Source organism: Aedes aegypti, chromosome 2 (genome assembly GCF_002204515.2).
Source record: "Aedes aegypti strain LVP_AGWG chromosome 2, AaegL5.0 Primary Assembly, whole genome shotgun sequence".
Taxonomy (NCBI): domain Eukaryota; kingdom Metazoa; phylum Arthropoda; class Insecta; order Diptera; family Culicidae; genus Aedes; species Aedes aegypti.
This window is the reverse complement of record NC_035108.1, coordinates 360,609,152-360,636,786: the sequence shown is the minus strand read 5'-3', so window position 1 is coordinate 360,636,786 and position 27,635 is coordinate 360,609,152. Positions and strand designations below refer to the sequence as shown.

The following is a 27,635-nucleotide window of genomic DNA, read 5'->3' as shown; positions in this document are numbered from 1 at the left end:
TTCTAACAAAAATACATACACTTAAACACTTAAATATCATACATGTTTTGCCTCTCAACTTTTTCAAGAAACTATCGTTTAGGCAAACTTAGGCAAGAAGAATCTTCTTCAATTCCTCGATTCGATCGATTCCTTAGTCTTGAGTAGAGAAGCTCTTCTTTAATTGTTTGAAGTATCTACAACAATAAGTATTAATTTAAAAAGGTTAACTACACTTGACTACCAATTTGCATTCGAGGATGCTGAATCTTTATAAGAATGTTATCGACGAGAAAAAAAAATATGCTGCAACCCTAATTTGCACCAGTTTTGGTGAAAATAAGTCAGAAGAGTTTTAAAGCAAAAATTAAGGTTTTTGAACTGTGCAGCTATTTAATGTCCGAACACGTAGACACATATTTTTATTTTTAAATAATCATATGTATTTTTAACTATCTGATATAATAGATGAATGTTCGGCCTTGTTTTCAACTAAAAACTTAGTTTAGTAATTGGGGTTTTGCCAGCTATTTGAAAACCTGGACCATTGTGCCTCAGTGGAATTCTTTAAGAGATTTTTTAAGCAATTTGATACAGATTCTTCAAGCCATTTTCTGGTAGGATCAATCCCAAAATTTTCCAAAATTTTCAACATTTTTATCCTAGGATTCCTTCAGAAATCCATTCAATGAATCTAACAAGTGTTTAACATGAATTTATTTCGGGACTTCACAGGGATTTTAGTTCCAAAGATTTCTCCAGAGAAACATTCAAGGTTCTACAAAAATTGCTTCGATCATTTTATGTGAAAGGTTATCATAAGGGGATTTTTCTTATTATTTGTAATTAAATTTTGATGGGTTATTTCATGGATATTCTCACAAGAAATTTTTCAAAATTTTTTTCAAAAATAGTTCAAATATTCGCCCAAAAATTCTCCGTGATTCCTCCTATATTTTGACCGACTTTTTGTCCAAGAACGTTAAACTTATCCAAAAAGAGATTCCAAGGATCAAGGTTCTAATAATCAATTCGCGTTAAGAATTCTGAAGGAGCTGTTCTTATTTGTGTTCAAAAGGAAGTATCCATTCAACCAATTTAAAACACAATCGTAATGCATTTTGCTCAACTTGCGAGGGAAGTCACCTCACCTCCATAAACAAGTCGACCAATTGAACTAGATCACCTCTAGATGTACATTAGTGGGCGAAAATTCTAAAACCACAAAACACCGGAGATGGCGAATTTCGTCATTTCGAATGCGTACTTTAGTAGCACCCGACATCACTGGCAACGAGATGCCTTCACTTTGCCCTGAATGGAACGACCAACGACGACCCGTGCTTTCAAGTGACTATACTTCTTTCTCAGAAACTGATTCCCGGGCATTAATGCATACCCGACCCGTGCTATGCCCATAAGTAAATGGCTCGAGATTTCCTTCGCTCTGTCTGACATTGCCCAACAGTAGTGTCACATCGCCCTCCGGTTGATTCGTGCAAAAGCGAATCGCAGACCAGAGCTTGTAATTTAAATGTTCCAAACAAAAGACATCAACGGCTGACAAAACTGTCAATCATGTTGGAATGGGAACCGTTGTTGGCTGGGATTGCAGCGCAGGGACCATGCGTCGTCAGCCCAAGCGACGAACCTCCAATTTGGTTCTTGTTTTCCTTTCATCGATTTTTCTCTCAACTACATGCGCGACGCATTGAATTAACCCATATCCGCCCAGCGTCCTATAAATAGGACAGTACTTGTAGAGCAAATATCTTGAAAATAAAGAGGTTTAGGAGAAAACTGTCTTCTGCAAAGTTGATCACAGGACTGCTGACTTGGTAACTATTTTAATTCAGAATTAAATCACCAGGTGGCGCACAGACGCCAACAAATGTCGCATATATAAGCAACATATGAAACAACTTTCCAGCGTACAAATATTTGTTTCGTTTATATCTCAGTCCAGCGATGAGATACAAAATTGGTGTCTTCGACAAAGTTCAATAACTAAATAATACCTATTCGCATAGAACCTTACAAATTCGGAAAACACTCCCAAGATGGCGCTAGTGAGCCAAAACTTTATTTGCTTATATCTTAGCCCAGTTATGAGATACAAAAATGGTGTCTTCGAAAAAGTTGAACAATTAAATATCACCTATTCGCATAGAACCTTAAAAATTCGGAAACCATTCCCAAGATGGCGCTAGTGAGCCAAAACTTTTTTTGCTTATATCTTAGTCCAGTTATGAGATACAAAAATGGTGTCTTCGACAAAGTTGAACAACTAAATAATACCTATTTGCATAGAACCTTATAAATTCGGAAAACACTCAAAAGATGGCGCTAATGGTCGAACATTTTGATTGTTTATATCTCAGGTCAGTGATGATATACAATGTTGGTGTCTTCGACAAATGTGTTTAACTGAATGAGATCTAGTCACCCTAAATCTTATTAGTTGGGAAAACACTCACTAGATTGCGCTAGTGGGCAAATATTGTATTTGCTTGCATCTCAGTTCTGTTATGAGATACAAAATAGTTGTCTTCGGCAATGTTGAACAAGTAAATGATACTTAGTCACATAAAACCTTATAACACTCACAAGATGGCGCTAGTGGGCAAAGATTTTATTAGCTAATATCTCAGTCAAGTGATTAGATACAAAGTTTGTGTCATGTCAATGTTGAACAACTAAATGAATCCTATTCGCCTAAAACCATATTAGTTCGGAAAACACTCACAAGGTGGCGCTTGTGGTCAAAAATTTTTTTTTATATCAGTCCAGCGATGAGACTGAAAAAAATCAAACTCTCGAATTTGGTATCTTCGTCAAAAGTGTTCAGCTGAATGGGATCTATTCGCCCAGAAACATAGTAGTTTGGAAAATTCTCCCAAGGTGGCGCTAGTAGACAAACACATTATTTACTTTTGTCTCAATCTAGAGATTGGATACAAAGTTAGTGTTTTTGACAAAGTTGGAGTACTGAATGAGACCTATTTGCCTGGAAACGTATTACTTTGGAAATCACCTAGGGCACACATTTTTTTCGCTTATATATCAGTCCACTGATTAAATCCAAAGAAAGCTATTCGCCTAAAACCTTCTTAGTTCGGAAGTCATTCTCATGATTGAAGTCCAGTAATGAAAAATTTTGTATCTTCGAAAACGATGATCAACTAAAGGAGATATTTTCGCAAAAAAAGACATATTAGTTGGGAATTGCTTTTATGTGCGAAACATCAAGGAAACAACCTATAAGAAATTGGTCTGCCTAGATCAAAACAATGGATACTTACTATCGATTCGAGCAACAATCGTTTATTTCGGATGCAATGCTCCTTACATTTTTAGATGAACCTTGACACCATTTAGATCTTTTGAAGGGAGTAAAGAACGAAAAAAACGACAAATTGACTTATCCATCCATGAACTGAACTCCAATGGTGAAGGGCGGCTGTCAAATAGGAGTAAAATTGAATAGCCGCCAACCTAAGTCCAGAACCAGTTTTATGACTTAAACGTGGAAAAGTAAAAATAATTATTCGCAAAATTACAGGTAATAAACTGCAGTGCGTTGTTGCCAATTTAATCAGAAAATTCTACTTAATTCCCAAAATGAAAGTTTTCGAGAAAATTGATTACGGCTTCACCATTGTTTGGTCGTAGTTTTGTATGGCTGTTTACCTTTTAGAACCAGCGAAGCGTTGAGGTAGCTGTAAAGAGCCTTCCTTGCTGAACTCACTCGGTCCAAAAATTGTGACATTTGAGCGGGCACGCTTCCGTATGCTCCCCAGGTATTCTGGTCAGCTCTAGTGTCAAAAAGTTTAGACCGCGTGGATTCGGTTCTATCGGTGTCTTATTCACTTTATATGCATCAGTGATGCAGTAACTAACGTTACTGCCGAATAATGTTGGCTTCAAATATTCACATCTGTAAAGCATGTAATAGTTGGAGTCCAATAGTTGACTGTCATTGGACTGAAGGACTAACTTTTGATCAGCACTAACGAAATTCTGATATTGCCAAATATAAATTTCGATCATTGTCAGATCAGAGTCACATTGTATACTGATAACTTGACCCAGAAAAAATATTTCGATAGTTATGTTTCCATTTTATATAATCTTTTTGAAGACTATTCTGGAACATCTGTAGGTTTTTTTCTAAATTCTAAATTTGATGTAAGATTTTATTTTGTTTTTGGTATAAATGGCTTAAGTGTGCATTATTGTACATGTACATGTATGGAAATGTATGTATGTCTGTATCTTACTTACGTGGTAGAGCAAAAAAATGAATTGAAGTCACTAAATGATTTAGTTCTGACATGCACCTGTCGCCTCTGAATTTTTTATTCTTCATGTTGCAATTTCTTAATCAGGGTACGTCCATAAATTACGTCACGCAAAGTTTTACCATACTCATCCTCCTCAATTTTCCTCTGTATCACATTTTTTGTATGGATTCCAATTTTTATATAGGTAGTCACGTTTCATTGTAATCTCCTCCTTCCTTTTCTGTACGTGACGTTATTTATGAATTACCCCTCACCAGCAGTTTTTTCCAACTTGTTTACATTGTAATGGGTCGAACTGCATGAAAATATATTTGATTAATCTCGATAATAAACTTATAGAACAGCTAGATATGGACGACACACTTTCAAGAATTTTTTCGGATCCCCACCATACACTTGAAATTTTTGGTGAAATAAGGTTTAATTTATGGGAATACGACTATGAGTAACAAAAACGGAGCTGAATTCCAATTGTGAGATACCTTGGGCGTTAACGGGTTAAGATCGAACATCGAGCTGCTACCGATTGTCTCTGCGGTGCGGCGCATTGTATGAATATGGGCCAGTTTCTATGGATGTAGCTGACCCAGCCATCCCCTTCCAACTCCTTTCCACACCCTTTCACCATGTTAACTCGTTTTACTCTTCTTCTTCGAGACGGAGAATTGCGATTTTGAATCCAATGGGGGCACTCTTAAAAGCTTGAAAGTTCAAGTTCGATACATATTGGTTGTTACAAGCATACTTTCGATTTCGATTGGGTTTGCTAGCGGAGCAATGGCATATGGGGTTTCATTATTTTGGCAGCATAGTTTCTCTAGAAGATGTTAAGTAAATGAAGTAGAACATTTGGGAAAAGGGTGTGATCTGTCCATACCTAATGTATATGACATTAATGTGATATAGTTTACTTTACGATGAATTAATGTTAGATAAAAATTGTTACTAAGCTCTGAAACCGGCTAGTAGTTTTGTAAAATAATTTGAAAATTAGAAAACTCCAGTTGGTAAGGGAAAATATAGAGTCATAGGACACAATCGAGTAAATTAGGCCCATTCAGTAAACGACACCGTATGAAACAGATTTTTCGCCAAGAAAAAATAATTTGGTTCTCCTCAAGTCAAATGTCTACATTATTGAGACCAAATATTCATTTGACAAAATGTCCCTGTCGTTTCAATGTCATTTAAACGGACAACAGATCAAGTGTCTAGAAGCTTGAACTCGATAATCGAGTTAATGAGGTCTTCTCATTTTCATTATAAACAAGGCCTCTTTCAGCAGACAATCTGGAAACGATCATATCGAAACCATTCATTATGCATTAGACCAGCAGCAGTTTTAACTAATAAGCTATTCTTTTGCGCACACCAACGAGTCATAATGTAAATCGAGCGACTTCCATAAAGTTTTGTTTTAGATCTTATGGACAGTTTTTTTGAGGTGCACTTAAGATGTGCTCATATCTTGCCGAATAATGGGATCTAAAAGTGCTATCCTAGTTTGTAGAATGCAGTGCATTTAAATATCAATGACTCATAATTCCATCTTGCTGGCCCGAAAATCCATCCATCCAAATGGGCGCCTAATTAAAACTGCCGCAAAAGTCGGTTGGTGAAAGAAGCGTGGCTCATGTCCGAAACACGGCACGTCGTCGAATCATTGTGCCGTCCTCCGATTATAAATGATTTTACATTTGAAATGCACCGCAAACAAACAACTCATTTTACAGCCGGCTCATAAAGCGTGGAACGGATGAAGGCGGTTGATCTACCCCCAAAATGGTTGTTTAAATTCAGTAGCGGTTGCTAAATTAGCAATAATCCTACAGCAATCAAAACAGCACTGGTCAACTCAAAGGGGGTCCAAATCTGATTTGTTACTGATGAGAGACACAAAATAAGAATGACAAAGGTTATGACATGGCGATAATTTTAGGGCGTGGATTTTGAAGAGGGTGCTCTATAGGATGCGGCCTGATTATCAAAAGTTCTCAAAATAAAAAATTCGTGTGCTCTTCTGAATCCGAGTCACATAAAAAGAGAAAACTTAAAGTTTTAGCCAGAAATTTTAACATTTTGAGCTGGCGCACACTGGGGTAGATCGCTTTTTTCAAATGCCAAAACCTCTAGTACTCTGGATATGCACCCTAGAGGTTTGGTGTTCTCGACAAAATTTTTGTAATTCTACATTTTGACTCATTCGGATTACATCTAGATAATTAGAAACTTATCTAGATCAGTTTTATTATTTGATAGAAGCGTCCTAGCCATAAACTTTCTCCTGTAAAGGTGTTTATTGATGCATTTTTGACGTTTTTTTCCGAAGACACTTACGTTCTATCTGTGACATGGATGATGAAAAATGTAGTACTAATTATTCTAAAATACTTTGTCGAAGACACCAAACCTTTTGGATGCATATCCAGGAAACTAGAGGTGTTGGCCATCGAAAACAACGATTTGCCTCAGTGTGTGGCGCAAGTGATTCGAATGAAAAATTGAAAGTTAGAAAATACATATGTCCCGCAATGAAGTTTACAGTAAATTTTTATTTATCAATCAATTTGAAATTGACAAGCATCGCATACAAAATTAAATTTATGAAAAGTTCATGAAAAATCATATTTTCTCTAAAACCGTATCTTCTAGGGGAGAAATACTAAATATCGGCCTACAAGAATTCTCAACTTTCGGAATTTTATGCAAAGCTGGCCAAAATCGTATGAATGGATCGAAAATTGGTGCTCTTCTCTTATAATTTAAATATTAGTTTACCAAAATGTGTTCCTTATTTTACTGAAAATATGAACATTGTTTGACAGTAACTTAATGAATAATAATTTTAAATTTTAAAATACATTTAAATTTAAAATACATTAATTTCCCGATTATATCAGAGATCCAAAAAATGTGGTGTGCAACACAATTTCCATTACAATCTGACGAAAACATTATAGAAATGGAGCAAATCAAATAAACAGCACATATTAATTTTTATTAAGAAATTATTGCCTATTTTAAGATTTTCATTCAATTCAAAATGTACACCAATCATATAATTGTAATGGCGTGATATACCTAATACTGTATCGTTCTGTCAATGTCATTATATCAATAAGAGTTGACAAGCATATTTTCACATAACGACATGGCATGGAAAAAAATGAGCATTCGAAAATGAAACCATTTTTTTCATATTTAAGAATTAATCCTTGGCAGATTTTGACAGCTTATCCAAAAGAACCTCGTAATATTTGTGGGATGTTCCTTGGGGAACTATTAAAAATGTAAACTGTCACTGTAACACTCAGAGCATTTTTCAAGAGAGTTTTGATTGATAAGCATAACTGTCTTATATGGAAAAAGTAAGCATTGAGAAAACGGCGCATAAAGTTCAAAGTTTGTCTTCTCATACATTGGCAAAACTGTCAATCATCACTACACTTTTTTATATTAAACTTTGCAAAAAAAGTGAAGTGTTAAAGTTCATTTGTAGTTCTGTCAATCAGGGGGGGGGGGACTTTAAACTGCTGGCGCTAAAATACAGTTTCAACGATCGAGCTGAAATTTTGCATAGTTGTTATGGGACCTGAATACAATTCAAAAAGTGGGCTGGAGCGAGAATAAAAAATCGTCATTTAACTGTGTCCCAGGACACTAAAAGCTAGATAGGAACCTCGCGAACTCTGGGGAAGCGCTTGGGGATATCCGAAGAAACCTTGTGGAAAACTTTTAGAATGGCTCTCGAAGAAAACTTCAACGTACTCCTGAAAATGTCTTCAAAAACTACACCCAAAAAGTTTTGTTGGAATCTTCGGAATACCAGATTACTTCCAGGATACTTTCTAGAAGTTCTTTGCTGGATTCTTGGAAGAATGTTTGGAGGACTCCTAGTCATTTTTCTTAGTGTACTTAAAGTGAACTCCCAGCAAATTTCTTGCATTACCCGTGGCACACGTATCTTCTGGGTTTGCCTGATTCATAATAAGACCTTTAGAAAGGGTGCATTTTCATTTCAAGAACATGCAATTTTAGGGGTCCGCGAGATGTTTGTAGAGTTTCAAAAGGGACCACAGCTTCAAAGAGGTTGGGTACCACTGTGCTGTAATAGCAAACTGAAAAGTGCTTTTTTATTATTAGATAAAACATTTTTGTTTCAGGACAAACTGAAAATCATTGTAAATGCAGATTTAAAGGTTCAACAAAGTAGAATAACAATTTAAATATTAATGTTAGCTTTTTCTGAATAACTCATAATAACTTTTCATTTATATGTTTTATTTACACATCAAATCGTCTTTAGAATCATGTAAAATAATTTGGAATCAGTTAAGTATTCATTAGGATATGGTCAAACAAAGAATAATTGTGTTGTACTCTGAGGAAAAATTTGGAGATAATTATATCCAGAGGCGCCAACTTCATGAAAGTATTGAGGGAGAAAGTTCATCAGTTTTGCTGATTTTTATTCTTAAAATTTGCGAATAAAATTTCTTCAAAGATATACTATGCTTGTTGATTGTTGATGCTATTTGCTATTTGAGACGATTGTACCCCATTCGGCATGGTCGTTCGGCATAATGGTCGTTTGGCATAATGGCCGTTTGGCATAATGATTGACTTAGAATGAATATCGGCATAGCCAATGGCAAACATTTTTCAGAGATTTTCCAAGCTATTAATGTCAATAATTGTTGTGACCTTAGAGAGCATTACTAAATAAAACTCGTGACGGGTCTGGTGGAAGATCTTTTCAGAATAATAATTTTCTCTACATCCCAGAACATAGAGTATCTTTGAGCTTGTTGCGATATACATATTTGAAAATAGTGAATTGCCAAAGAAAGTTCGCAGTTATTAATAAAAGTTGCAGAACAAGCTCTGTTCAAGTTTGAACGGAACACTTGATGAAAATTACTTGGTAAAATAAGGGAAAATTTATTTGCAAAATAATAAAAGCTCCAATACAAAGATCTATTATTGCAGTGTAATGCAAAATAGCCTATATAAAACAAAACTTTTCAACAATTCAATATAAATTTTAATTTTGGAAATGTTCATCAAAAATACCGTCTATTATCGAAAGAAGGGAAAATTTGTGGTTTAAATAGTATTTTTTCCAGTATAACTCGAAAGGAGTTGCAAAACAAAAAATTGTTGACTAATTGGTTCTAAAGTAATAATCTTTCTAACAACACGTCTTGCAGGAATTGATAAAACAACAAAATATAAAAATTCTTAACATTTAGTTTAACTAAATAGTAAAATGTAAAACAGTATATATATAATTAACAGCCTTCATTAAAAAAAGGCAAAATTCATGAATAAACCGATAGAAGATCGGATGCCAAATTATTGCAGCATAATAAAACTAAAAGACATAAAAAAAATGTTCAGAATCATCGAAGTGATTGTGCTACTTTTCCCAGAATGTCGTTTCTTCGACTGTCACTTCCTCGAATGTCAGTTCCCTGAATGACCGGTTTCCTCGAAAAGTGGTTCAGTTTAAAAAGGTGCTAAATAGTCTTCAGTGGCTGGATAGTGAACGAGAAAGAACGATAAGCAATCAAAAGAAGAAGGTATTCTGTCATTCTCGGCTATACACATGTTGGTAAAAATGCTGAGGACGGCCAGTTCGTTCACCACCCTGAAATGTATGAAGCTACGACAATAAGAAAGGGTAAATTTGTGCTAAATATATCGAAATCTCCAGCGCAAAAATGTATTCCATTAGCGAAACTCAAGAGGAGAATTATTTTTTGAAAGAAGGGTAATTTCTGGTTAAATAATAAAATACTAATGACAAAAGCTTTTCTAATATGCTTCAGATTGGATTTAAGCTTTTTCACACAAAAATCGTGGAACTGTGATTTTTCGTGTTATTTTTTTAAATCACATGATTAGTTTGATTTGAACCATTGAACGGAAACACATTTTCTTCTCTCCAAATACTCATACCACTTTCTACCTTTTTCGCGCTGTATTTCGTCAGACCAGGTCAGTGGTTCTAAACGTTTTTTATGAAAATGTTCTTAAAGCAGCGATGTCAAAATAATTGCATAATTTGTTTTAATACTGAAATATACCTTTTGTGTGGAACAAATTAATCAAAAAAAAAAAAAAAAGAGAAATCAGAATCAATGAAATATTACGCTTATCTTTAAAAAGCCAAAACGTAATCTGATCCTTTCTAACGTCCATTTTCAATATATTTAGCTCAAAACCATGAAAAGATGCTTCAAAAGTTGTAGAATTTCTAAGAAAATGTAAGAGCTTTATATAGATTAAGATTTTGTATAGGGTAAAAGCACCGGTTTTGGCCAGCCTAAGAGAAAATGTCAATAACAATTAAATGGGCTGTATTTATACTACAAATATGTCAAATGTAAGCTTCCAATCCATATTATGTGTATAAAATATTAAAACTGAGCTAAAACCATTTTTTCGCTTTGAAAATCCCGTTGGTTAATATAGGCCAACGGAACCAGTTTCGGCCATAGATTTAACTTCGGTTCCTTAATTGGCCAATTGCATTGATTTCTCATGAGAGTGGCCAAATTAGGAGTGCCCTGGCCAAATTAGGTGTATGGAATTTAAAATTATAAGGAAGATTAATTGTTTTTCTTATGTTTTGAAACAATTTGGACGAGCAAATGAATGTAGCTCTATCATATGAATGTGATCTAATGAACACAAAAGGTTTCATGCTGATTGGCTATGTAAAACGGTGTATAATCTACTTTGGCTTCTACCCTATTTGTTTTGAATACTTCCTAGGAAATTTGTACTTTAGTAAGTAGTGTTTTCTCTTTTTCATGAAAGGTGTTCAAAAACACATCTGAGTCATAATTTGTATTTATATTATTTTCCTAGAAGCACACCTCTCCCATACATGACGAGCAGAACACTATTTCCGAAAATAGCAGAAAATCATCTATTCGTAGAAACTCCTTTACAAATGAGCAGGTTTTATAGAAACTCCTTTGCGATGAAAAAATGTGGCCAATTTTAGGTTTTTCTGAGGAGTAAACATTAAATTAAATTAAATTAAACACAAAATTCACTACACGAGTCCTCAATCGATTCGAGTGAGAGCGCATCGAAATGCAAGGATTTTTTCTGGTACACTTTCTTTCTTGCTTCTATGCTCACATACGCTTTTAAAATGACGGGGTTGGTGGTCTAATGGCTTCATAAGCAGAAGGTCATGGGTTCAATCCCAGGCCCGTCCCTTTCCTCGTACTTTGTAGTTGTATCTTTCACTTGCTTCTATCTACCACTCTTAATACATCTCAGTTGATATATCTATCGCAGTTTATAGCATTTGCTAGAACCCGAGACGGACAGAACTAAACCGTTTCCCTACGCTTCCATTCGTTTATCATAATAGCATGCCTTCCTTTACGCCTGATACATAGGCAGTCTGCTAACCAAACCAGCAAGCCTCTCTGCCATAAAAATTACTCCACCCTTTCACCCATCCCGCATGAACTGGCGTTGACGCAGAGGTATATACGGTCAACCGTGGGAGCCAGTTGAATGCATCATCAATTCCTTCCCCTTCCCCTCATTGGTCGGCATTCTGACGTGGCAGGCACCATTGTTGCCTAAAAATAGAAAGTCACCAGCACTTATACACTGAGGGTGCCTGTTAATCCCAAGCAGTCATCTGGTTGGTTCTTTGTGTAAATGCAGCTGATCTAGCGAAACTGGAGTAGCAACCACGGGCGGCCAATCAAGCTCAAGCTCAAGCTCAAGCTCTATGCTCATATACGCTTTAAAAGAACTCTTGAGTGACTCCTCCAAATACACAGAGTTGTGAGGACACTCTTGTTTGATGATTTTTTTCTCCGTTGTGTTCTGTATCGCATCTTCCTCGCTCATTTTTCGTTGCCTCTTTGTTTAGTATTTTTGCACTTCTTCACAAAAAGGCAAAGACAGCACGCTGCTCTAGAACATGCTACTAAACACCGGTGATGTTGAGGAGTATTATCAAGCCTACAAATGAACAGGCCCAAGTCTTAGAGACCTTTTTTTAGATAGACATTCGGCTTGAACTGGACAAAGTAAAATATGTTCCATAATCCACCATTATTAAGAAAATTTACATTTGAGTGGATCGCTTAAAAATCAAATTAAAAAGAGATGATATACATTTTGTTGAGAGTAAGTTAAAAACAATCTTTGTACCCGTCCTGATATTTTTTTGTCAGGATTGTTGTGAAATGATACTTTGCCCTTTTGAAAAAATATTGAGGGGACAAAAAGTGCTTCGCCCCCTTTAAAACTGACGCCTATGATTATTTCTAACTAATACAAATTTATGTTTTAGGCTAATTTTATGTGCTACAAACTTGTAAAATAATAATGTCTTCACCATAGGTTATATTTAATAACTTCGAAATGCACCTTCAAGTCATTTTCACTATTTCTAAATCATTTTTTTTCGACTCAATTAGCCTTTTATGTAATTTGAAAACACGAACTTTTGGTTTCAAGAGCCTAAAATAAACCACACCCTACTGCTCATGCCATTTGTGACGTATGGAACTGTACCGCTCGTCCTTGTAAAGGCAGCGTTACTTACACACTTAATTTAGAATGCCGAATCTCGGCTAATTTTAACCGAGATCCGCACAGCCGAGTAGTCGGCAAATGAATTACTTGGGATGTCAGCAAATAAAAGCCGAGTATCAGTAAATCGTGCTCCGTTGTTTAGCAACCGGACAAATTGTTAGCTGAGTCTCGGTTAAAATCGGAAAACCGAGATTCGCACAGCCGAGTTCATGAAAAAAATCTGAGTGTGTAAGACACTCGGCTCCCACTACTCGGATAACCAGGTCCTGTTTTATCGAACGGCACTTTTCAACGTCAGACACAGCCAATTCTTTATTTTTAGTTAAGTGCCATTCTCCAAATTAGCAATCGATTTGCTCTCGCTTCATATCACAATTAGCAAATACTTGATCCTTGTCCAACTTGCATCTCGTGCGTTGTTGCTCCAAGATATGATCATGCAAAACTAGCCTAATCCCTAATAACATGCAATTAAGTTCGTTGAAAACTGTCACTTTTACCCACAGCTAGTTTAACTAGCGGCGGCTGCGGCGGCGGCGCATAATCTTGCTATCGGTTGAGAGGCGCCTAGTTTATTGGTACGATTGGTTGGAACTGCTTGTAAAAGCCTCATGTGGCCAACAGCTAGCGTGCGCTTACATATAGGGTAGGAGTACCAAATATGGCTATGGTGAGAACAAAAAGATATTGATTATTATTCCACACATTTTTTTTCGATGATGACTAGCTCTTGATAAGAACTCTGGATGGCATTTGAGTTAATTTAGTGTAAAAAATCGATAGTCCATAATTGGCACAATTTAAGGGCGAATGCCATAGTAGGTACTAAAACAACGCTTTTTAAGACCAATTTAACCCTCTAATACCCAACCCCGCCTTTAGACGGGGTACACTTTGGAATTTTGTGTATTTTTTCGTAGGTCGGAAATTAAAATGATTTTATTTTTGGCTTAAACCTTGACTCATAACACGCATATAAGAAAAGTTTTTTTATGATTTTTGAAACTTTTTTGTATTATTGAAAATTGTTTGAAAAATTGTATTCTTATATAACCTACAAATTCCTGGGATTCATTTAACGTGTATTATAAAAAATCGTACATTTTATATTTTTCTACGATCAACCTATCACAGAAGAAGAGCCTGATGGTATTGAAATGATTTCAAATCTGTTTTTCCGTTAGTTACACGGAAAATAAAAAATGTTCCAGAAAAAAATTAAAAAATTCGTATTTTCAAAAGTATAGTAAAAAATCAAATATTTATTATTGTCAAAAATCAGTAACCAGAAGAGGCTTCAAGAAAAAATTGAAAAGGATAGGGATGTTCAAAAATAAAAATAATAAAAATCAAAAACGAAAATTCATTAATTTGTGAAGAAAAATAAATCATTGCCCAAACCGTGTTTAGAATGATTTTAGATGACGAAAAATAATATTTAGATCGAAAACAAAAATTTGGGTATTAGAGGGTTAATAACCATCAATAAGTGATGCTTACGTTTTCTAAATGCGGGTAAAATCTTTTTGTTTTCGATCCGTACTGTTGATTTATTGCATTCATAATTGGTACACCTACTCTAATATTACCAAGAAGTCTGTCGGGTTTATTGGGCTTGGTAGCAACTAGCTAGTAGCGGTTATTAGGAGAAAGACTGAAATTGCACCACATACATAGTCCGCACCCAAGAGTTGTCTGAGGTGCCAAGCTGCGGGCAGTAACTTGTGACGGCTACTGGAATTACTCGCTGCGGGAATTGGGAGCTATCATCATCATGGGGGCAACTTGTTGAACGCAACCAGGTATTAGCATGCGCGTCACCAAAGATAGCAATTAATTTATCGCTCATTTGATTACCTATTACTTTTATTCAAGCGTTTTTTTTATTTCACTGACTTGGTGCATGTTGTTTATGGAAAGCTATAACTATTAAGAAAGAATAAAAATATTTACTCTGATTCTCGAATTCGATATCGAGATACGGAATATCGAGTAAGGGAGAGTTAACTGTACTTAGCAATGCCAATTCTTTAATGGTTGCAAATTACAATTTTTTTGTAAAATTTATCTTTGCATTTTTTTTTGTATATTAGAGTTTTTTTTGCACATTTAACAAATTTTCTAAACCGTAAAATTTTAACAAATTTTAACATTTTTATATATATGCCATTTTTGTAATATATTGCAAGATTTAAAAAAAAATTGAAATTATAGCTTGTTTTTTTAAATACTGGATTGTTGAATAACGATGTTGAAGATCATGATAAATTCCCGAACAAACTGTGCTGAAATTTACAAATGTTGTGCTCTAACGTTCAGCATAGCAAGAAATAAATCAGTATAAAAAATTGGTAACAGTTACTAATCACGACGAATGACGACGGCGATGAAAATACCAACAAAAAATGTTGCTTCTTTTATTTGTGTGGCTCAAATTGCTCAGGCTCTTAATTAAGTTCAATAAGCATTCAAAGATACTCACCCAATCGTTGAAGTGTATCTTTTCCAACACCTTGCCGGAGGTTTCGGCTTGGGCTTTGAGTCGCAGCACTTCGGCATCGCCCTGGCATACCCGCTGTAGGAACGTTCTTAACTCTAGGGTTTCGGTGGCCAACGCTCGGCACACGGCCCGATAGTGGTCCTCCGGTTTCGAGGGTGATACACGTGATGAGCAAAACTGAAAGGGGAAGAGAAGAATGAAAGATATTACAGAAATTATTGCACATGTTCAAAAAAATCGGGGCAATGGAGGATTATGAGTATGACAAAGACCGAGATCAGCTCTTCGTTTCCATGATTGTGACAGGAAGGAATTTGTTAGAGGTGAGGGTTCAAAAGCTACATAATCAGGATTCACATTGGTTCAACGTGAACCTATAGTAAGTCGAAACTTTTCGTAAAATAAGATTTTAGGCTGTTCAAACATAAATAGGATTTTTTGTCGACACTTATAGTGACGAACCATTAATATTTTGTTGAGTTAACTCATAAAAGTGACTTTCCCATCGTTGTCATGAGAAAAATGTGTTAAATAATATAATATACAGCTTAAATAATAGCATCAAAGTCAGTCAGTCAAGAATAAGTTACGAGCTCTTTGAACCCTTATCAAATAGTGTCTGTAGAAGAGACTGTTTGTAAACTTTTCAAAATAGCCAAAATCTATTTTGTTTATATTCGAATATAAAGCTCTGAAGTTTCTTGATTACTAAGAAAATAGCTCAGGCATGACGACAACTCTTTGTATTCTTTCATTCGTTTTCTCTAAGTGATTAACAGAAATAGTATTACTTCGTTTATTAAGTTAAGGGTTACGCATTATCAAAGTTACCCACCATATTTTAGGACTACACATAAGCTTATGAAGTTTCTCAACAACAAAAAATAATAAAATTGATGATTCTCACTTTAAACCACGAATTTATGGCACTTGTTAGAAACCATTTAACTGTTTTTTTTTTTGCAAAACAGATTGCACGCTCGTTGTTGCATACTTTTTCCAAGTGATTAACGAGTGGAGAAATGTGATTCTGCACAGTTTATACCGCAGAAATCGCGTTGAAAAATCTTCTCCTGATAGTTTAGCTGCGATAAACGAAACGCGATAGCCATTGTTTGCGCAACATCCCGCAAGAGCCCCGGCAGCAAGAAGATGCGCATAGGTGGGCACTTTTCCCCATCGTCGTCGTCCGGGATTCAACTGGTTTGGATGGAGCTGTTTTTTTGTTTTGTTTCCCTTTGTTCGATATCTCGACGTTGGTTGGTGGAAGGAACCACATCAGGCTGAGCCCAGGACAAGAGCACAAAAAGGTTGTCATGCTGATGTAACAGCACAACATAACTGCGAATGCGATATGCGTCTTTGCAGGCAAAGTCTTCGGGTTGTGGGAAGCAGATGCCACCGAGATGACGACGATGGTGACAAAAGTAAGCAAGTTTATGTAATGTTACCTCGTTTACAAGGGGGGGCTACGTAACGGGAATGGAGATTTAAGATATGTCACCATATGCGGAACAAGCGTGCAAATAATTGTGGAAACCCGCTGTGGTTTCAATTCAATTATGCTATATGGGAGACGATCGTACCCAGCATAGAAAAGGGTGCATAATATGGTGCTGAATGTTCTAAGAATAACTAATGGATCGATCTCACCTGGCACCACTGCCAATCCATCTAAAATCGTTCAACAAACTTGACCTTGAAACCGAAACTATTTCTCCTCGTACCAGAACAATGAACTTGTCAGCAACTGACATCATATGAAAGTGAATTTCAGAAGAATGCGTGTGGGTTGACCTAAGTCAGTACAATGCTAGCTAACTTGTCGTCAGAAATAATGGAACAATTACTATAAGCGTAGCCAAGAGGGTAGGGGCCCCCTAACTGACGAAAAACATATTCAGTACCTATAAATTGGATTGTGGTATAAAAAAACAAAACCTTTGTTTGAATTTTTCACAGATACACTCCAGCCTTCAGATTCGTTACATATTTCGTCATCATAAGTTTCTACTGTTTTAATTTATAACTGACATACTTTACCAAGGAAAACGCAAAGGTCTTGCAAGGAATCTGCTGAAATTATTATTATTGAATTTATCAAAATTTTGAATCTAGTCAGTGAAACTACTTGTATATTCAAGTGATATGTTAAATTTATTTCGAAAGTCATCTGCCATTCCTCATGTCACAAGATTTCTAAAAGAAATCATAAAAAAAGTTATTACATGAATTTATCTGTTAATATTTTTGAAATATCGCCAAAAAAAAAGATAAAAATAATATAAAGATTTGTAATCAGGTTTTTTTCATGGATTCATCAAAGTTTTCGTCTATCAATCCCACAAATGTTATAAATGCAACCTGCTATCTTAAAAAAACAACCGCAAAGACATATTTTAGAAATTTCTCCTGTCTTTCATAAACCTTAAGCAAAATACTATTACTACAGAAAAACCCAGATATTTGTTTGCATATTCTTGCAGGATTTTTCCGAAGATTTTTGAAGTATTCCTTTGAAAATCTTTAGAGCATTCGATCAGGAATTTCTCTAAGTCACTATCAAGCATTTCAATAGGTAAAACATTTCCGAGAAATGAATTGTGAAATATCAGAGATTTTCTCTCCATGGATTACTAAAGGGATTCTTCCAGCATTTGGCTAGATTTTTTTTCTAGATGTTTTAATAGAAGTATAATTTTTTTTGTAATCTTTTCAGGAAGTTGTCCAGCAAGTTCAGAATGGGCCGAAAAAATGAGATGTCGATCTCAACCATCTTCGAATTGAATTAAACTTCACATTTGTTTTTAGAATAATAAAATAAGTGTTTCTATATATAAAGCGACCGTTTTGACTCAAGAGTAACTATTAAAAAGTGCCTATTGGGTTTGCACTTAACTTTTTTGAAAAGAAAATCTTGCTCCAATACTATTTGTTTGAGAAAAAGATTTGTGTACGTTGTCCAAATGATTACATACCTCACCACAGATCTATGGAGAAGTAGGTAACCATTTGAACAATGTACAAAAATACACAAAACAATATATATGTTTTCCCATAAATATAAAATTATCCTTAAAATTTCAATTACAAAAAAAATTTCTTTTTAGCATTTTTCAAATTTTTACCATAAAATATTGATGGAAAACAAGAACTTTTGGTAGGGAAGAATGGCTTAATAAAAAGTTTTTCCAATAGCATCTTTTGGTCAATTTTCAAAATATTGGTGTTTCAACGAATTAATGTCGTCTTTATGATAACATATGAATCTTTAAATTGTTTAGAATCATATATCTATTAACGATGAACTCTCTAGATGCGCCCAGTCTCGTGCAATTCCATATAAAGTGTAAAATATATTTATGAAATGATAAAATAGGCCCTTTTCGTAAAACAATCATGATTCGCTATTATGAACAATAAGTTTTCATGAGTGCAAATGATATTTCCCACAATTCATCCTTGGATTTGTATAGGTAGCATTCAACAATAGGGGTCATGTACAAATTACGTCACGCTCTGAGGGGGGGAGGGGGTCAAGCCATGCGTACCAAGTCTTACAAAAATTTCGGAGGGCTCATACAAAAAACCTAAATAGCTTTGCGGCAATTTCGGTTTCCAAAATCGGACCAAAAAAGTGGTATTTCTGAGTGTAATTTATCATTTTTGCCTGATGATGGATACTGATCCATTCTGCTACACCGAAAAATAACATGTGGGAAATATCATCTGCACTCATGGAAACTTAGGGTTCATGATGGAGAATCGTGCTTGATTTGCGAAAAGGGAATATTTCATCATTTTATAAATGTATTTTACACTTTATTTGAAGTAGCACAAAAATGGCCACTTCTAGAGAGATCATTATTGATATATCTATGATTCTAAACAATTTCAAGATTCATATTTTATCATGAAGACGTTTTATTTCGTAAAAAGCATGGTTTTTAACTGTTATAAGGTTTTAACGTTTTGAAGTTTACATGTACACGTTAAGGGGCCCAGATAGCCGTAGCGGTAAACGCGCAGCTATTCAGCAAGACCAAGCTGAGGGTCGTGGGTTCGAATCCCACCAGTCGAGGATCTTTTCGGGATGGAAATTTTCTCGACTTCCCAGGGCATAGAGTATCTTCGTACCTGCCACACGATATACACATGCAAAAATGGTCATTGGCATAGTAAGCTCTCAGTTAATAACTGTGGAAGTGCTCATAAGAACACTAAGCTGAGAAGCAGGCTCTGTCCCAGTGGGGACGTAACGCCGGAAAGAAGAAGAAGATGTACACGACGAAACACGTGTCTTGATTTTCAAAATTGACCAAAAGTTTCAATTGGATAAACTTTTTTTATGGAACATTTCTCCATCATGCAACCACCTCTGAAACGTCATTTTATCCATCATGATTTTTTGGCGAAAATTTGAAAACTATTTAAATTTTTTTTTGTGTAATTAGAGATTAAAAGATAATTTTATTTTTATTCTTATGAAAAAAAAAACCTGTTTTTTTTTAATTGTGTAGTTTTTTAACATTATCCAAACGTTTACCTACAACTTCTTGATAGAACATATGTTTTTAAAACGAACAGTTTTAGGGCAATTTTTATTTTTTCATAACTGTTTTCGAAACTTAACCCTTTAATACCCAAATTTTTGTTTTTGAACTAAATATCATATTTAGTTATCCAAGATCGTTCTAAACACGTTTAGGGCAATGATTTATTTTTATTCGCAAATCTTTAAATTTTGGTCTCTTATTTTTATTTTTATTTGTAAACATCCCCATTCCTTATAGTTTTTTTCGAATCCTCTTCTAGATACTGATTTATGGCAATAATAAAAATTCAAGTTTTTACAGTACTTTCAAAAATATTAAATTTTTAATTTCTTTCTGGATTTTTTTTGTAATTCACAGAAAAACAGGTATGAAATTATTTTAATACCACCAAGCTCTTCTTCTGTGATAGGTTGATCGTAGCAAAATATAAAAGGTACGATTTTTCATATTACACGTTAAATGAACCTCAGGCATTTGCAGGTTATATAAGAAAACAAATTTTCAAACAATTGTCAAAAATGCGACAAAGTTTCAAAAGTCATAAAAAAAATCTTATATGCGTATTATGAGTCGAGGTTTAAGCCAAAAAATAGAGTCATTTTGATGTTCGAGCTACGAAAAAATACACAAATTCCAAAGTGTACCCCGTCTAAAGGCGGGTTAGATATTGGAGGGCTAATAAGCCCTTTTCAAAAGTTACTGTTGAATAAAAATGATCGCTTTATACATGGAAAACACTAATTTCAGTATTCCGATAACATGTGCAAAATTTAATCCAAATCAATGAGAGTCAGTCTAGTGCGGTGATTGACCGATTTAACATGGAATACATCTACCGTAGGGTGCAGATTTTTTTTAAATTTTAAGTTACTAAATATGACCTCAAGTGAAGTCTTCATAACTTTGTTATTTGCCAACCAATTTGGAACCTCTTAGCATCTTTCTCTAAAATTGAATTTGTAGAAAATAGAATATCAATTTTTTCCGAAACCAAAACTAGTCTTAGTTAAAAGTAGTTTTCTCAATTTTTTTTCTTTTTTTTCTAAAATAAATCTTCTTTGTTTGACCATAACTTCATGAAAACTTAACCGATCCCAAATGTTTTAAATGCTTTTGAAGCAAATTTAATAGTGTTTAAACTGTGGGTACAACACATTTATTTAAAATACAGTTTTTACTTAGGGATGAATTTTCAACGGAAAATACTATATTTACAATTTTTTGTCGGTTAATCGTTAATACTTGAACTGAAACTGAATTTTCTTATATTTCATAATTTTTATAATAAAAATATTTTTGCTATTAAAAAAACATTAAAAAATATTTAACTTCACAAGATGCTTCATAAACTTCAGTTGAACAGTTCCACCAAAATAAAACGAAAATTTGAAAAATAAATGACTTTTTTAAATTAAAAATCATGTTTTTGAGTAATTGTTGTTAAAACACTAACTCAATACATTTTTTTTGATAATTTGCTTGCATACACATTTTTAAAATAACTATATTAGCTTCAAAAGCATGTCAATAGATCTGCAATCGGATAAGTATTGACGAAGTTATGGTCAAACAGAGATGTTTTTTTTTTTGTAAAAAGAGGAGAAAACTACTTTTAACTAAGATTTGTTTGGTCAAAGACTCAAACATTTTTACAGATTCAATTTTGGCGAAAATTATGCTTGAAAATTGATTGGAAAATAACAAAGTTATGAAAACTTCACTGAAGGTCATACTTCATAACTTGAAAATTCACCTTCAAGTCATTTAAACCACAATATTTTTTGCTCAATATTTGAGGTTTCCTTTTTTATATGATTTTTATTCAGAAGAGCACACGAATTTCTTATTTTGAGAACTTTCGAAAATTTAGCCGCACCCTTATCTACAGGGATATTTCTTGGGAGTAATTTGCACAGGGATGTTTTTTAAATATTTTTCTTTCGTACCTTTCCGGATTTTTCCAGGAATTTTTCGAAGCATTACAACTAAGAGCTTCGTTTGCGGTTTCTACAGAAAATTCTCCAGAAGATACTCGACGATCTCAACAGAAGTTTTAGTTACGAAATTTTCCTGAAGTTCTTCAAGGAAATGCTTGAGAAATCATCACCAAATTGTTGCAAGTATTTTATAAATTTGTCTACTTTATTATATTCATTTTCCTCAAAGGTTGCTCAGGATATTAGTGCAGTAATTTATGTTTCTTTTTAGATATATTTCCAAGCATTTTGATTATTTCCTACCAATATTTTCCCAACATTTCGTCAACAATTGGTCCAGTGAATCAATAGGAAAATTATGTTTTATTCTTGAAAAATAAAAAAAAACATGAATCCAAGGATTCGTTTATGGATATATCATGAAACGATTTAGACGGAAATTTGTCAAAACATTTTCGTTGAATTCAATAAATTGTTACTTCAGAAATAACTGTACAGAATTCTAGCAAAATTCTTGAAAAAATACCTTTGGAAATTTTCAAAATGTTCTTGGGAAAACTCGTGTTAAAATCTTTTATTGTGTTTTTAAATAACTGAAATAATGTTTTTAGAAATCACGAGAGACGATTTCGTAAAAATATTATTAGTGTTTCGAAGAAAATTTTTTTTTAGAAAAAACCCCTATTAATTTTTTTTTTTTGTGGTTTTAGTGATCTGGGCGATGATTTTAGGAGGCCGATGTTATTATATGTATATGTATTATCTAGGTGTGTTATTTCTTAAAGAATTAAAATAGGAACACCTACTCTGCCCTTCTACGCCTACTTGTCACATGTTCTATGTAAACCATATGGACCGCGGGGCACATATGCGTAGAACGGCAGTACTATCCTTAGAAGTACCGTTTTGTCTCAAATTCCGAACAAACTCATATTCCGAACACTCGGTTTTTGTATGGCGATTTGGTTGAAATGTTTCGCTGAAATATGTCACCAAATAACAAGGAAATGGCAGTCAATTGCAATTCAATTTTAACGTCTCCAATATAATTTATACCGCGGGAGTAGTAATGATTCTCTAGTTTCAGACCAGAAGAACAAGCTTAAGTAAATTAATTTGCGAAATTATTCATTTGAATACGATTTATTCCTGCTGTTCGGAATTTGAGTCAAGGTGTTCGGAATATGAGACAAAATGAACACAGTGTTCGGCATTTGAATCAAAATGTTGTTCCATACTTTAACGTAAAAACAATACTAAAACTAATTAAATCAACATTATTATCGGTACACCCAACAGCTAACCGTTAGGCTTTGCGAGGGAAATAAAATTTACACAAATATCTACCAATTTATGCCAATCAGATGCATTTGAAGTCACTGTTGGCCTTAAGTGTTCGGAATATGAGTCAAAACGGTATCTCTGGCTGGAATATTCATAAATCGTTGGATACATATCAGTAGGAAAAACGTGAAAGTGATCTGATGAGGATTTTTTGGCAGATTGTTATAAGAATTTTCAGAAGTTAAGGAAGAATAAATATTACAAGCGATATTTTCAGACAGGAATTCAATCAATTTTGAGATATAAACTTTTCAAAACAAAACGAAACGTAATGAAAAAAGGGAATAATTAGGCAATATCGCTGAAATAATCTGTAGTGCATTATTTATGAAGAAAGATGAAATACCTGTATCTGTTGCAAGTAATTGTTAGTAACGCAGAAGTTGTTAGAACTGTTTTGCGCAATCCTTAAACAATTCAGGAAAATACCTGAAGCATTTTAATTAGGAATATTTGCCATAGTTCTTGGAATAACTCGTAAAGTAATTCCTTATGCTTTTCAGAGAAAAACCTTTGATACTGAAACAATTTTAGAGTCTAAAGTTCTCGGAGTAATGAATTCCTAGAAACAACTTAGGAGAATCTAGGGATAAAATACTATGGAATTCTTGGATATATGAAAGTATCCTTCGAAGAATTTATCACAGTATTCCAGACATTTAGGAGTTTTCACTGTAAGGAACGCTAGAAGAATTTCTTCTAAAAATCTCGTTAGTTTGATTTCGGGCCTCTTTCCGATCATATCTTCAAATATGTTTTTATTAATTCGTTCAAAGCGATGATTCAGTTATCAGTTTGTCAAGGCGAAAAATGAATTATTACTATATAATTTGACTAAACTCACCAACTGAGATGGAATGGGAAGACGTTTACGTCCTTCAAGTGTTACGTTTCTGAGACAAAATCCCACAAAAAGGACGTGAACGACGTGAAAAATTTACGTTTCACGAGTTATTGACTAAAAATAGGTTTTAGGATCGTTTGCCTCTCCCTCCTGGCTACGCCACTAATAATTACAAGTTGCTCTTATATAACTAGAATATTTTGTGTCTGTCCATCCCATTACTTTCTGAAGCAGTAAGCTGGTTTGTCTTATTTCTTCAGATGAAATGATTCACCACTAGCTCACTTTTGGCTTTCGGATGTTTCTACGCGGAACCGGCAATAAACACTCAACTCCTACATGTAGTAACATTTCCCAGCAAAATGGAACCATCTGTTATAAAATGGAAGCAAATAAATCATAAAACCTCCAACACTTTATGTACGGTGAAGTGGATTGCGTCCGGCCGGTTTATTGATGGTCGCAATCATAAGTACGTCTACCTCTGTACGGAGAAGTTTGTTATTTATTGGGAGTCTGTTTAGGGTTCGAATCCAAATTTACCTTATAGGAAGCCGACCAGCGAATTATAACATAATTGAAACAGTTTTTGTTGCCATGTAAGTACGATAACAAAATGAGCATGAGCATAGATGACCGTACAATTCGTAGTTTCTACTCCGTGATTAATCAAAACATTCAAAGTTGCACAGATATTTACTGAATGGGGCTTGGGATTAACTGACCATTCTCATTGTGCTCAAAATTTTATAATGAATAACGGCGCTGGTCAGGTGTTTACGGTCATCAGGACAAGGAAGGAATGTTACCTCCGTTGTTACTAGAGACCGAAGAATCTCCTGCATCTCCACAGCTGTCATGGAAAGCATATTGGGTAAGTGGGATAAGGTAAGGATCTGGGAGTTACCTTCGGTTGGTGATGCGCCTAACTGATTACGCCTAAACGGATGCTTTCCAATTCGAGAAAGGCTGTTTCACGTTTTTTTATCTAACGCTTCTTTGTTGTTCTAACAAGTTTTGTTTCAAATGTATTATGATTTCCTCGATCAATTCCGAGTGCTTCTAACAAAAATGAAACGAAGTTTGTGACTTGTAACAAATATTCATATAATTGAGATACAGTTTTGTAGTAATCCACTGGTCGGGAAATCCTTGCACTTCATGCTCTCGCCCAATTGGGTGTGAAGGTGGAGATGCTTTGGTTGAGATTGTGTATGAACAACTTTTTGAGTAGGCTTCGGCACCCGGCTGGCAGTTCAACGTTGATGTGAGATTCGGTGATGATGATTTGTTTACTACCGGAATTACTATTGCTGACTAAACGAAGGTAAAGGCAGGTAGGTACACTGCCTCCGATTGAGATGTCTGTTTGTAAGGTGAGTGCTTTTTCACGGTTGATTTCGAGCGAGTTGTTCATGCGCGAGTTGAGGAGGACGTGGGCTTTCATGAAGGGTTGTAATTAATGCAAGTCAGTGGGTTTGTAGTATTTTTTTTGTTTTGCCTCAAATGAGTATGATAGGCACTTGACAAACGACCATTTGTACGAAAATGTTGTCGAATGGTTGATGTGTAATGAACGAGTTTTGTCGACTTCCGTATCCGTAATTTTCCATGAAGATTGTGTTTTCAATTTGAAAGTGAATGAAGACATCCCTTCCTTATAGTGACATGCGCACCATTGAAAAAGCTATACTGAAGGTGACTGAGTGTAATTCCATTACACATAGACATTTTTCAATTTCTCTGAGACTCAGATACATTGTACGCTCGCAAACTTTACACTTAGCCAGAAATTGCTGGTTTTGAACGGATTTTTGGGAAGAAACTATAAACAGTGATTCCCTTTGTTGTCGCAACCCTCTCTACGAATATTCTAAGAAACCTTAAAAATAAATGTTCAAAAAATTCGTAGTTTTTTATTGCAACGAAGGATGTCTCTGACTTTTAAGCATTGAATTCAGTTAATTTATTACAAATCAATATATAAATCAAACTAAATTTACAAAAATGTCTACATCATTTCACCAGACATCTGCCAATGTTCTTTTCAGAAATCATTCAAGGGTCTGGGAGGTAATTCACCAATGATCTCAGCAGGTATCCAAAAAGAGATACACTTATACTACACTTTTACCACCTTGGAATAGACATCCTTACCAGACACGCTTGAATCCAACAAATCTGATATTTACCTTTGGAGCAGTACAACAAAATCATAACTAGGGATCCATCGACTATTTTCTCAAAAGTTCACAAAGAAACTGCCCTAAAAAATCTTGCAAATTACATAGAACAAAAACTTGCAGTTTAGTCAACAAAAGAAGAATTTGAAAAGTATTCGTTGAATTCTCGGGAATTACTCAAACGATTTCTACACATTTAAAACACTCATTTCAAATCCCGATGGATCGTCTCAGATTATAAGTGATTCTTCTTCATATATCAAGTGTTATTAAGAATATTTGTCCAAGAGATCTACAAATAAAGCAATCAATAAGTTCTCTATTCTCTTCTCTTGCTCTTTTTCTACAATGACAGAGCAAACCTAAAACTTTAGGAAAAGCGATTCGAAAAAAGCGTATTGGAAGATCTAAAGGTAGTTTAGATACATCCGAAACAAGACGTAATACAAAAATTGTATAATATCTTTGCAAATACAGGAAATGCATGGAAATCTCAAGCAAATGTAATTTCTGTATTAGCAACGATATTTGTAAGGTTCTCATGCAGAATTGTATTTAAATTTTGCAGCCACTAGTTGAGTGCGTTGATGGAAGAGAAAGTAAACAGAGTGACCTTCAATGTTAGATACTATCAAAAGGGGGTAATTTCGATTCCGGGGGCTACTTTGGACACTCACGTTTTGAATTTTTTTTTATCATAAATAATGTTGTGTCTTAAACACTATCATTAACCAATGTATGCTATACAACTAGGAATGAAAGTTTCTTGTAACAACAAAAAAAAAAACAACTAAAAATATATGAAGAAAAATGAATAAACATAAAAAAAAATTCAAAACGTATCAATAGAGAGTTCAAAAAAAAAATATATATATATATATATATATTCTTTTTTTTTCAATCATGTGTTACATTAATCTGCAGTACAAAACAATTGCATCTGTCAACTGGTAAAATTAAACTTCTCTGTGCCAGCTCAAAACAACTGAGAACCAAAATACTCCCTGCAAAAGCAAAATTAAACTTGTTTCCGATTTTGTGAAAAATTGCTCCTAAAATTCAAATAAACTTTTTAATTACCTTCTACATATAGTTCATATTGCAGAAAGAATCAGAACGAACGTTTTTGTACATGGCTTATTAATCATCACAGTATCTGGTAGTAACCTCATTCGTTTGTGTCAAGCATCCAAAACTGACAGTAGTATTTGAAAGAAAGTGAGGTTGAATATTGACTATTGCAAACTAAAAATTATGAACAGTATATTTCACTAAAAAGTGTTGTACCTAGTTTTTTTGCCACTTTTTTTTCTAAATTAGATAGATCAATGGAAAAACGCACAAGATCATCACAATGGACGATAATCTACAGAAATAGTTTAATATGTGTGAGAAAAAATTTTAGTTT

At 34.4% G+C, this 27,635-nt stretch overlaps 1 protein-coding gene across 5 annotated transcripts in view; it reads right to left on the bottom strand.

Annotated features, from left to right (window-relative positions):
* LOC5567743 (protein spire) overlaps window positions 1-27,635 on the bottom strand; it is a 581,954-nt gene that overhangs the window by 215,234 nt on the left and 339,085 nt on the right. For all 5 annotated transcript variants that reach the window (XM_021846470.1, XM_021846472.1, XM_021846473.1 and 2 more), the window contains exon 5: window positions 15,346-15,540. In XM_021846470.1, coding sequence (XP_021702162.1) covers window positions 15,346-15,540 — 195 coding nt within the window. The remainder of the gene's footprint in view (window positions 1-15,345; window positions 15,541-27,635) is intronic.